Raw genomic sequence first — 13,271 nt, forward strand, 5'->3', positions numbered from 1 at the left:
TTTTTTTTTTTTCCTCTTCATAAACTTTTAATTTTGGAATACTTCTAGATTTCTGGAAAATTTCCAAAGATAATAAACAGAGTTCTCATATGTTCTTCACCTAGTTTCTTCTAATTCTTCTCCTAACACCTAACATAACTATGGTCCATTGTAAAAACTAAGAAGTCAATATTGGTACATTAATATTAATACACTATAGATTGATTCAGATTTCACCAGTTTTTCTACCAATGTCCTTTTTCTCCTTCAGGACTCAATCCAGGATACCACACTGTGCTTCGTCATCATGTCTCCTTAGTCTACTCTGGCCTGTGTTGGTTTCTTAGTTTTTCCTCATCTTTCATGCACTGGCAGTTTGAGGAGGACTACATAGGTCTTAGGTAGACCGTCCCTCCATCTGGTTGTGTCTTTTTCTTTTTCCTTAGGATTGGATCCGGGTTATGGATTTGGGGGAAGAGTGAAGGGCTCATCTCACCATACAATGTCACAAGTGCATGCCATCAACACAACTTACTACCGGTGATATTCACCGTATGCACCTGGTTAAGCGGGGGTCTGCCAGATTGCTCCAAAGTACAGTAACTGTTTTCCCTTTCAGTGCTTTGTCCTTTAAAATAAAAGAAAATCACTGAGTCCAACCCACACTCAAGGGAAGGGGAAGAATCTACATACATTAGTAAGAAAGAATGGTCTCTTTGATCCCATTTATGGATCCGTTTAATCATTTATTTATATCATTTTGGATTTCTGTTTAATTATTTTATACTTGGGGTTATAATCCAGTGCTACATTATTTGTTTTGTTGCTCAAATTGCTCCAGCTTTGGCCATTAGGTACTCTTTCAGTTAGCTCCTTCCAGTGTCCCTTTGGCATAACCCCACAGTTCTGGGGTATTCTGTTTTTGTTTTCACTCGGGCACCTTCTCACTTTCTAGTTCTGAAAGATGCTCCAAGCTCATCTTAGCTATTCACTGCCCCAGTCCTTGAATCTATCATTAGTCCAAAGACTCTGCTTCCTTCTACTGGAAAATGGTATTAGAAACCAAGAACTGGATGTGGGGTCTACTTGTTGTTACTAGCTAAGGTTGATTTTTATCCAAATAAAATAAATGAAAATGTTTAAAGTCAGAGAAATATGGGTTTTCCCTAGTTGTGTTACTTTGGGCAAGTTACTTTCCCATGTTGGTTTCCATTTCCTCATCTGTGTGTAAGGATAAGGAAAAGGATGTAAAGGGCTGTTGTGGGGTCAAGTGGTATAACATTGAAGGAGCTTCCTGTTTCTGATAATAAAGAACCAGATTTTTTCCCCTCAACTGTTCTGCTGAAAACAACCAAAATTTTTAGAGAAAATATAGCAATCCTCTTCAAAGTACCAATGATCTGGCAAAATAATAATGGCAAAAATTATGGGAAAGTAGGAAACAAAGAAAATAAACAAATAGAAATTTGCATTTACTCTGAAGGCATTTGCCATTTTCAGCAACATTGAGTTTTCACTTTGACAGCTTCATGGTGGCTGGGGTGGCAGTAGGGGTGATGATAGTCAAAACCAGGGCCAGCAACTAGGCAAGAAATTTAATAGAGACCCTTACTACAATGAGCTGGATACCAAACAGCTATGACCTTGGGGGAGGGTGAAGGACTTACAGCTCTTATTTAAACTCTCTGAGTCTTACAGGAAACCTCAAGTCTTGAGTTTGGTTTAAGTTGGTCTTAAACTGAAGGCACCTTCAGATGCTTTATAAGGGAAAGAAGGTGCCTTCAATTTGGCCTCCGTGTAAATCTCACAAAACATTTTTCAAAAACAATGACCAGCACATATTAAAAGATAACTATACACAAAGCAGAAATACTAGGCAAAAAGAAATAGACTGGTAAAGTCTTAAGATATTTGGATTATTAGCTATAGACTATCAAATAACTATGTTTCAATGCCTAAAGAAATCAAAGACAAAACTGAATATATCTTTAGGGGATAAGAAACTAAAAAGTTACATAGATGATATAAAACAGAAAACAAAAAATATTTTTTAAGATAAAAATCCCAACAAACAGGATAAAAAATTTAGGGGATGAGTTAACCAGTATATTAGATGCACCTAAAGAAAGAAAGAATCAGTAAAATTGCAAAATTATCATGTGAAAGCATCTAGGTTAATTTCAGTAATTCAATCAACCCTGTCCCCTTTTCACCCATTCACAAGCCCACTCCTCTAAGCACCTCTAGTTGGCCAAGGGTCCCAGACATTTTAGTGCAAAGAAGCTATTAATAACACTTCTGAAACCTTGAAATCCTTTCACAGGGGCGTGGCGGAAGTGGGAAGGGAAACGTTTGTGCCAAGTACAGTACATTCTTCCCTCTGGGAATACTGAGAGAGCCCAGAGGAGGGGTGACTGCTCATGGCTGGCAGCACTGAGATCTGCAAAAGAAGGCCTTGAGATGTCCTATAGTTCTCAACAACCCGTCTAGCCCCACAGATAGTTTGTTCCAAAGCATCTGACTGCTTCCTGCTTATCTCCCAGGCTGCTACAAGTATCTGGTAAATGAAAAGTGTGGCAAGCATATTGAACTAATACAATACAAAAGCACTTCAGTGTTGTATATGAAAGTTGGTTTCATTTACTCAGCATTCTTTTGATGTATTATTTATCTCATTTATATCACTGGAATACCTAATCTCATGGATTTAAAATCTTTCTTCATGTAGCTTTTTTTTTTTTTTTAAATCAAAGTATTTTTTTTTCCTCTCTCCAAAGTGGGCATTTGGAAGGTTGTCAGTGTCCAAAGATAGCTGCTGTCAATTTTTTCTTTCCCTATATATGCGTGCTGTACCTCACAATGAGAGGTGAAATCTCTTCTCTTGCCCAAATCCATGCTGGCCTTGAGGCTCCCTTGGGCCAACAGAATGCAGCTGAAGTAATACTATGTTAGCAGTGGCCAAGCCTTGAGATGACTGGCATCTTCCACTTCCTCTCCAGAAGCCAGTCGTCATGTAAAACAGTCCACCCTTCTGACACTATTGTACTGTGAGGAAGCCCACATTTGCCCAGCAGCCCCAAGATGATCCTGCCACCTCAGCCGAGGTGACCAATGTGAGAGTGAAGAAGCCACCTTCACAGCCCCAGCAGACACCTCAGGCAGCAGGAGAACCATCCAGCTGAGCCATGTTCAGATGCAGAATCCTGAGAAATAATAACTGGCTGTTCTAAGCCACTAAGTTTTGGGGTCATTTGTTACATAGCAACAGATAACCAAAACATCTTTCCACATGCTTTTCTTCATAATCATTGTTCCCTGAAAAGGAAAAAAAACTCTTCAAGATTCTTCAGTGTCCACCTCAGCCTGGCTCCTGCAGATTTCTCCCGGCTTTCACTTGAGATGTCAGCCAAACTGGTCTTCTCGCTGTTTTTTAACATGTCTGTCCCAAGTACTCCCATTTCTATGATTTTATCACTTCACCAACCCTGTCCGAAGGCTCAACTGCATTTCCCTCTCATCAATAGCTACCACTTCTTTGTTGGAATTTTCCACTCTTGAAGGTCTAGTACAAGAATGACATTCACTCCTACATGATCTCTGTCCTCTGAATTCTGGAATTATTCATTGGAAAGTCTCTGCTTCCTTGTGTTATTATTTGCATTTTAAAGGCAGTTTTGTGTCCTTGTATATAATAAGCTCCTTTGAAGGCAGGAAATTGAGCCTATTACCTATTTATGTTATAACATCTAACAGAGGGCCTGGAAGACAGGTCCCTCAGAAAGTGTGCTTTACAGATGATTATGCTGTTTTGTATATATTTGTTTCTTTAGAGCAGCATTTGGATGGTGATTCCTTGGCTCTATCTTCATTTTCAGGTGTTTTGTAGCTATCACATTGAATTTCCATTGCTACCTCTGACATGAAAATACCATAGGTCTTTTTTCTGAATATGAAGAATGAATTAATAGGTTTTGGTAAGGAGAAAAATGAAAATCACTTAATACTTTATTTTTTTTTGCCAAGACAAGGAAAATGCTTTTGATTCTCTCCTCTGCTTTTCATGTCAGAAAGTTCATGCACGGTGAATCATTTTCTTGTCACTTAAACTCTGAAGTGTAATATGATCATGGTAGGCAATGAAAACATGTATGTGAAGTCCCAGAGGCATAAAAATCCATGACTGGAAACTGATAAAAGACTGACAGGACTGTTTTCTAAGAAAGCAAAGAGCTGACAGCTGATGCACAAAAGGTTTCTTCTGCACACCAGGGACCCTTACCTGATTCCTAATCTTCGTGCTGGCCATGGGAGTCAAATATTTATGTTCTAGATACCAGGCTCGCTCCTGGAACACCAGCTTGGTTCCATATAACAGACAAAACTAAGGCATGGGAGAAGAGGAGAGAAATGAACAAAAGGTAATATATTAGAAAATGTAGAGTCTAAGAGAAGGAAGAAAAATAGCATAATATTATATTCATTAAATTATAAAAGTTTATACTGTCTCAATGTAAATGGTCATATTTTGGACATGTGATATATGTTTTATTTTTAAAAACTATCCTATAGAACACATAAAGCATATGTAAAAGTAGTGAACTGTCATGTGGTCATTCCTCCAGTTCAACAAATATTAACTCATGGTCAATCTTGCTTCATCTGTAACCTCACCCTGTTCTCCCTCATCCCAGGTCATTTAGAAGCAAAGTCCATATATAGTATTTTTAAAAACATGCATGTAGTATTTTTGTTTGCTTTCTTTTTCAATTTATGAAAGAATATTCTAAATATACATTCTGAATGTCATCTTGATTTCCATTGAGCCCAGTTTCGTTAAACTTTCATAAAAATAGCATTCCTCATTTACATTTGTTTCAATATTTTTTCCTATTATACTCCTGAAACCACAGAACTCCTTCATGACATCAGTGGCATCAAGCAATACTAAATGAGTTTTCCTGTATCAAGCAGCAACTTTTTAATTAACTAATTTCATTTTTAATATTCAAAACTATTTATATCATATAAAAGCAGAGAGAAGAGTACAATGTACTTCCATGTCTCCATCACCCAGCTTCCACAATTATCCACTCATGGCCAATCTTATTTTATCTCTCCCCCCACTTTCTATATTATTGTGAAGCAAAGTTCAGTCATACCATTTTATCCATAAGCTTTCCATGTGTATCTCTGAAAGATTGTTTAGAAGTAAGATTACATAAAGTCCACCCAAGTGACAACGACAAAACCCTCAATTCAGAGTCAAACAGAAATAATCTGCACGCCAGAATACAATATGTTTTCTATGGCTCATGAGAGTCAGAAATCACACAGTTTGAAGTCACATAGACTATATAGGCTCTTCCTACTTTTCCTGAGGTTCTGGGACATCCTTGAACTAGCAGCATTATGAAGAGCCTCAATTATTCAGTCTTCCCAGAAAGGGTCACAGTATGGTGCCATAGCTTGTCTATGAGAGATATTTAAGATTAATTATGGCTCTTTTATGACCTTGTCAACGTTCTGCTTGACTAGTGTAAGCTTCCTTTGGCCCTTTTATATAATGGCAGTAAAGACATTAGCTGACCCTACAGACATAGGCCAAAAAATACTGCCATACATCCTGATAACATGAATTCTTACAAAAACAATAAATTGTATAGCTTACATGACTAAACTGTACCACAAGTCTCCAGGTGAACTTCACATATACTACAAAAAATATTTATTGTGGATTCCTAGGGAAAGAAAGTTAATTTGCATCACTCCTGGGTCTACAAACATATAAGGTTAGTGAGAAGATATCCAGAGCCACAGAATATAAGTATGTTTTGAAATAATCTAACTCATCTTCTCACTCAATCCAGAATCCTGTGTCAGCCAAGGTACAACCAAGAAACAGATGACATATTCACATTAGGATGATTTGAGAAGAGTTTAATAAATTATTTTCATAAAGGGGTGGGCAAGTTGTAGGAGAGCCACAAGGGATAGCGCAGTACCCCAGAGCTAGTATGTCTGGAACTGCTACCAGCTTTGGATTTCAAGGGAGGAGGGCAGGGAGTGGCTATGGATCCTGGAAGAGAGAGCCGTATAGAAAGAGACATCATAAGAGGATGTCTTCAGCCTTCAGCCTAGAAACACAGAAATCCAAGGTGAACCTACAGGGAAGCAGGCAGGAATACCCTGACCTCATTGTGCTCCCCTCTCCAATCTCTAACGGGGGCCTACCAGATCCAGAGGTCAAGGATTCCACTGATGTAGGTCCACTTCCTGGACCTGGAGCAGGGTGGAGAGCGGGCGAGGCCGACAGAGGATATCTGGCACAAGTCCTTCTCTCACACCCCTGACAGATGGTGTTCCCGCCTCTAGACTACTCCTGTCTGACTCAGGCCCAAGCCCATTTGGTCCCACAGAGCTCCTAACAAGCCCTAGACCGCTGACACCATGGCCCAGCCCTGTTCTAGAGTGCTGGCTCTAACCAGTCTCACACTGTGTTTCCTGACTACGTCTGCTCCTCCCTTCTGTTGACTCCTGATTTGTCTTCCTATTGTCTGTTTGTGGCTCTTGTGTATCTAATGCTTAGGGACACTTTCCTGGCTTTGAACTTCTGCTTTTCTCCCTGAACACAGTCCAGACTCTCCTTAAGCAACCTTCTTTGCCTGTCCTGGTAAACACACATCTTGGTTCTCAACAGTTACCAGAATATCACATCTAGGTCCAGATACCATTGGCCCAGCCTCAGACCCTCACATACAACCTGAGTGTCCTTCTTTGTGTTCCAGAGACAGGAGAGCAGAGCATTAAGAGCCATCTGGCTCTCAAAGGAGTCCCACTATTGGAAGAGCCATGGAACACTGAGCCACTTCTCTCTGTAGAATAACGAATTTATGGATTGTTCAGTCTGTAGGAAAGTGATCTGGTCCTGCTCATCTCCGTATGCTTAAGGTCTGGTAAAGTTGCTGACACACTGCAAGAAACTGGCTGAAACACAATTTCCTATAACTCCTAGCTATTAACCCCATAACTCTGGCTGCCTAAGGAACAATGAAAAGCATCCAGATAACAGCCCTTAATAAATTTAAAGATCGGTTTCACAGCTCTGTTTAGTTTTTCTTTCTTCAAGATGATCAACCTTCACAGATCCCTATCTCCCGGCTACCACATGGTCTCCAGCCCTCGTGACCTGGGGGTCTCGTGACCTGGAGGCCTCTCTCACTCAAGGTGACTCACAGAAAACTTGAGCAGAGCACCCAAATGTTCTCTCATTACTGTAGGGTCGGCAGCACCATCACTGTCCTGGACTGGGAGTCTACACTTTCATATGCAAGTTAAGATGGAATTTGCTTTCATGACAGCCACATAATATTTTTTGAATAAATGAAAGCATGTCATACATATTTGGTTTAACATCAAATGTTTGTTCACTTGACACTCCCAACTAAGTCTTTTTGCCCATGAACTGTTTTCAACCAACACATACATACATATAAACATCCCTAAAAGATGATTTAAAATGTGTTCTTTTTTTTTTTTTTTAAGATTTATTTATGAGAGAGAAAGAGTGCACTAGCTGGGGGAGGGGGAGAGGGAGAGGGAGAAGGAGGATCCCTGACAGGAAGCCTGACACAGGGCTCTATCCCAGGACCCTAGGATCATGACCTGAGCCCAGGGCAAATGTTTAACTTACTGAGCCACCCAGTCATCCCATATTTATTCTTTTAAAAAACAAAATTCTTTGATTCCTTATTCTTTTAAAGTATCATTTTTTTGATGTGATCTGTCGTGAGTTCCCAAAGTCTCTGTGAATCTTGACTCAATACCCTGATATGTTTGTGTCATTTAAAAATTTGTCAAATCCCATCTATAGTTTTATGCAATGGAAACCAGCTGATAGGTCTAAGACTTCTGATTCTAGTATCTGAGAATCCATTTAATGCGATGTCCTCTAACTCATATTTCTCTAGCTTATCTATAAGGATATCCTGAGAGACCACCAATTTCACCATATTTTCTCTTCTAGTAACCTGATTAAGAAAGGAAATGAGATTCATTTAGCAAGGCTTAGCCATAGTGAACACAGATAGGGTCCTAATGACTATCTCTTTTCTAATTCCTCGTAAGCTATTCTGAATACTCTTTTCTAGAATTTTAACTTGGATTTATGTCAATTTTAAATTCTGTAGTTTCCCAAATCTACTTTTTCCCCCATTTTGAAAAAATGTGCACATTTGTTCATTTCTAACTTTCTGACATCTCTCTTTTGACCTTCTTGGTTTTCAACAGGGCAACTACAAGTTCTTCCCAATTCAGACAGAAGATGGGAACATTATAGAGGATGAAGAGTTTTGCTTTCTTTTCTCCATTTTTTTTTTTTTTTTTTTTTAGCACCAAAGCTTTCTTCCTCAAACCAGAAGCCTGTTTCTTCAAACTCTGAATGTAGCTAAAAATGGCCTTTCATCAGATTATTTGTCATGCCTCATTCTATGCTGGGATTTGGTCATTCTGACATTTATTCAATGCTATTCTTTTGTATTTATCCTCAGACAAGGATCTCTCTCTCATCACTTCTCTTCATTGTTTATATATAGCTACCTCAGATCAGTGCTTCAAGGAGCGCACCCATACTCTTAGCCTGGTTCTTAAAATGTATCCCAAATCACAACCTTTTTCTGTAACTACTGTATTGTCAGAATAATATTCTGCTGCTAGCCAGTAAAAACTCTGGACACCAAAGTTTGGATACGATGGTTGGCAACACTTTGCACATGTTGCCACACTGTTACATTGTTGGAAGAATTAAGTGTTGTTTATAAGGACTCCAGAAAAAGAAAACAACTGGAAGCCTTGTTGGTTTTTTTCTGGACTACACCCCCTGTACTTTTGCCTTCAACTGATTTTAATCTGTATCCTTTTGTGATGTATATGCAGATTTTATGTATCTGAGTCCTGTGAGTCCTTCTAGCAAATTATCTGAAGGTGGTTTGGGTGACCCCTGATATAGGTCACATGAAGACAGAGAGGCTCAAGAAAATTGAATTACAGAGCCAGGGTTTTTCAGGATTCAAAGATATTTTTCAATCTCCCATAGTACCTCTACTTTTCAGGATTTAAAAAACTAAAACAGACAACTCTTTTGAAAAATAGAAGCCATCATGGGTAAGATGAAGTAAAAGTCTCATCCAGTCTCTCCCAATGAATGTGGCCATTATTCCAGGACAGAGTGAATGCAAAAGCTATCTGAGAAATCTAAAAAATAAACAGTAGCATGAAGATTGGGGAAGAGGTCCAGAATTCAAAGTACCACCAAATTGGTGGTGATTTTCATTTTTTCCCCTGGACCTCAAGCTGCTTATTCCTGGAAGCATATGTAGCAGACTGGAATAACTAAATCCCAGACTTTTGGCTGGAGGATGAAAAATAGGTAGCTCCAGGGAACCAGAAAGTATCAAGGATATCATGGAGAAGAAGGGTTTGGGAAAGTAACCTCATAAAGTTGGTTATAAACTGGGCTCAGTCCCCAGTGTGCAAACATGAATCTAATGCTAATTATCTTATATAATGGGTTGAGAATTGAACTAGTACATAAAGGAGAATGTGGGTGCCAGGTTTGCCCCAATGGTGCACGCATGGGACAGAAAAGAAGAGGACTGCAAAAGGTTATGAAGACTCTACTGACATTGGAACCCTAGTGAACCACAATGAACAACCAGGTTCACTGGCTGCTAACACAAAAATAATAACATTCTCCATAGAGAATGGCAAGTTATACACAACATCTAAATAAAATATAACAGCAATTCTACACAGTCTTTCCCGGAAAATAGAAGAGGAGAGAACTCCTCCCACAACTCATTTTATGAGGTCAACATCACTGGGATATAAAAACTGAACAAAGGCAGTACAGGAAAGAAAAAACTATTGACAAATATTTCTCATAAACATAGATGTAAAATCCCCTACAAAATATTAATGAATTGAACCCAAGCAATAATGTGCCATGACCAAGAGGGCTTTATCCTTGGAATGCAAGGTTGGTTCAATACTCTAAAATGAATCATCATGGCAATCTTTTTAAATTTGACACCAAAAGCAAAGGAAACAAAAGCAAAAGTAAAGAGACTAAATCCAACTAAAAAGCTTCTACACAGTAAAGGAAACCATCAACAAAATGAAAAGACAACCTACCAAATGGGAGAAAATATTTGCAAATCATATATCTGGTAAAGGGGTTAAGATCCAAAATATATAAAGAACTCATACACCTCAATAGCAAAAAAAAAAAAAAAAAAAAAAATACAAAAACCAAAAACAAACCCAAACAATCAAATTAAAAAATGGACAGAGGATCTAAATAGACATTTTTTCCAAAGAAGACATAGAGGTGGCCAACAGGCACATGAAAAGATATTCAACATCACTAATCATCACGGAAATGCCAATTGAAAACACAATGAGATTTCACCTTATACCTATTAAAATGGCTATTATCAAGGAGACAAGAGATAACAAATGCTGGTAAGAACACGGAGAAAGAAAATCCTTGTGCACTGTTGGTGGGAATGCAAATTGGTACAGCCACTCTAGAAAACACTATGGAGGTTCCTCCAAAAATTAAGATAGAATTACCATATGATCCAGCAATTTCACTTCTGGTATGTATCATAAAACCTGAAAACATTAACTTGAAAAGATATGTCCTCCTTACATATGTTCACTGCAGTGTTATTCACAATAGCTAGATATGGAAACAACCTAAGTGTCCACATCAACCAATAAATGCATAAAGAAAACATGGTATATACAGTTGACCTTGAACAATGCAGGGGGTTAGAGGCACGAAACTATACTGTGGAGTCAAAAATACACATATAACATATAACATTTTTTTTCTTTTTAATTTTTTATTAAATTAAATTTAATTAACAGGTAGTGTAATATTAGTTTCAGAGGTAAAATTCAGTGATTCATCAGTTGCATATAATACCTAATGCTCATTACATCAAGTGCCCTCCTTGATGCCCATCACCCAGTTAACCCATTCTCCCATCCATCTCCCCTCAATCACCTTCAGTTTGTTTCCTATTAGGAGTCTTTTGTGGTTTGTTTCCCTCTCTGATTTCATTTTTCCTTCCCTTTCCCTATGTTCATCTGTTTTGTTTCTAAATTTGACACATGAGTGAAATCTTAATTTGTCTTTTTCTGACTGACTTATTTGCTTAGCCTAGTACCCTCTAGTTCTATCCACAGCATTGCAAATGTTAAGAAGTCACCTTTTTTTTTTTTTTTTTTTTTTTTAAATTCCATGTTATTTTTTTTTAAGATTTTTTTTTTAATTTTTTTATTTATTTGAGAGAGAGAGACAGTGAGAGAGAGCATGAGCGAGGAGAAGGTCAGAGAGCGAAGCAGGCTCCCCATGGAGCTGGGAGCCCGATGTGGGACTCGATTCCGGGACTCCAGGATCACGCCCTGAGCCGAAGGCAGTCGTCCAACCAACTGCGCCACCCAGGCGTCCCAAGAAGTCACCTTTTTGATGGCTGAGTAATATTCCATTGTACATACATACCACATCTTCTTTATCCATTCATCTGGCGATGGCCATCTGGGCTCTTTCCATAGTTAGGCTATTGTGGACATTGCTGCTATAAACATTGGGGTGCAGATGTCCCTTCAGATCACTACATTTGTATCTTTTGGGTAAATCCCTGGTAGTGCAATTTCTGGGCCATAGGGTAGCTCCATTTTCAGCTTATCTTGAGGAGCCTCCCTTCTGTTTTCTAGAATGACTGTACTAGCTTACATTCCTACTAGCAGTGTAAGAGGATTCTCTATATCCTTACCAACATCTGTCATTTCCTAACTTGTTCATTTTAGCTATTCTCACTGGTGTAGGTGGTATCTTATTGTGGTTTTAATTTGTAATTCCCTGATGCCGAATGATATTGAGTATTTTTTCATGTATCTTTTGACCACTTGACGTCTTCTTTGGAGAAATGTCTGTTCATGTCTTCTGCACCATTTCTTGACTGGATTATTTGTTCTTTGGGTATTGAGTTGGAAAAATTCTTTATAGATTTTGGATATTAGCCCTTTATCTGTTAAGACATTTGCAAATATCTTCTTCCATTCTATAGGTTGTCTTTTGGTTTCATTGACTGTTTCCTTGGCTGTGCAAAAGCTTTTTACCTTGATGAAGTCCCAATAGTTCATTTTTGCCTTTGTTTCCCTTGCCTTTGGAGATGTGTCTAGCAAGAAGTTGCTATGGCTGAGGTCAAAGAGGTTGCTTGTCGGTGTTCTCCTCTAGGAAAAATTCACATATAACTTTTGACTCCCCCAAAACTTAACTATTAATAGTCTATTGTTGATTGGAAGCCTTACTTATAATATAAGCAGTCAATGAACATATATTTTTTGTGTTATATGTATTATATACTGTATTATGATAAAATAAACTAGAAGAAAGAAAATTCTCTTAAGAAAATCACAAGTAAGAAAAAACATATTCATGGTACTGCACTGAAAAAAAAAATCTGTATATAAGTGGACCTACACAGTTCAAACCCATGTTATTCAAGGGTCAATTATATATACGATGGAATATTATTCAGCGGGGAAAAAAAAGGAGAATGAAATTCTGTCATTTGTAACAGCATGGATGGACCTTGAATACATTATGCTAAGTGAAGTAAGGACAGATAAAGACAAATACAATATAATCTCCTTTACATATGTGGAATCTAAAAACAAAAAACAAACCAAGCTCATAGACACAGAGAACAGAATGGTGGTTGCTAGAGGTGGGGGATAGGGAGTGGTTAAAATGGGTGAACTTGGTCAAAAGGCTCAAAGTTCCAGTTATAAAATAAGTAAGTCAGGGGATGTAATGTAAAGCTTGATAATTACGGTTAATAATACTATAGAGTATATCTGAAAGATGTTAAGGGAATAGATCTTAAAATTTCTCATCACAGGAAAAAAATTCTGTAACTATGAATTTTGACAGGTATTAAGTAAACTTATTGTAGTGGTCATTTTGCAGTATATACAAATATCAAATCATTATATGTATACCTGGAGCTAATATAATGTTGCATGTCTATTATGCCTCAATAAAAATATTAAAAGTAGGGGCGCCTGGGTGGCTCAGTGGGTTAAAGCCTCTGCCTTCGGCTCAGATCATGATCCCAGAGTCCTGGGATCGAGCCCCACATCGGGCTCTCTGCTCAGCAGGGAGCCTGCTTCCTCCTCTCTCTCTCTCTGCCTGCCTCTCTGCCTACTTGTGATCTCTGTCT

At 38.3% G+C, this 13,271-nt stretch overlaps 1 protein-coding gene across 7 annotated transcripts in view; it reads right to left on the reverse strand.

Annotated features, from left to right (window-relative positions):
* ACOXL (acyl-CoA oxidase like) overlaps nt 1-13,271 on the reverse strand; it is a 349,357-nt gene that overhangs the window by 17,091 nt on the left and 318,995 nt on the right. For all 7 annotated transcript variants that reach the window (XM_044261633.1, XM_044261636.1, XM_044261634.1 and 4 more), the window contains one exon: nt 4,259-4,360. In XM_044261633.1, coding sequence (XP_044117568.1) covers nt 4,259-4,360 — 102 coding nt within the window. The remainder of the gene's footprint in view (nt 1-4,258; nt 4,361-13,271) is intronic.

Source organism: Neovison vison, chromosome 8, assembly GCF_020171115.1.
Source record: "Neovison vison isolate M4711 chromosome 8, ASM_NN_V1, whole genome shotgun sequence".
NCBI lineage: Eukaryota > Metazoa > Chordata > Mammalia > Carnivora > Mustelidae > Neogale > Neogale vison.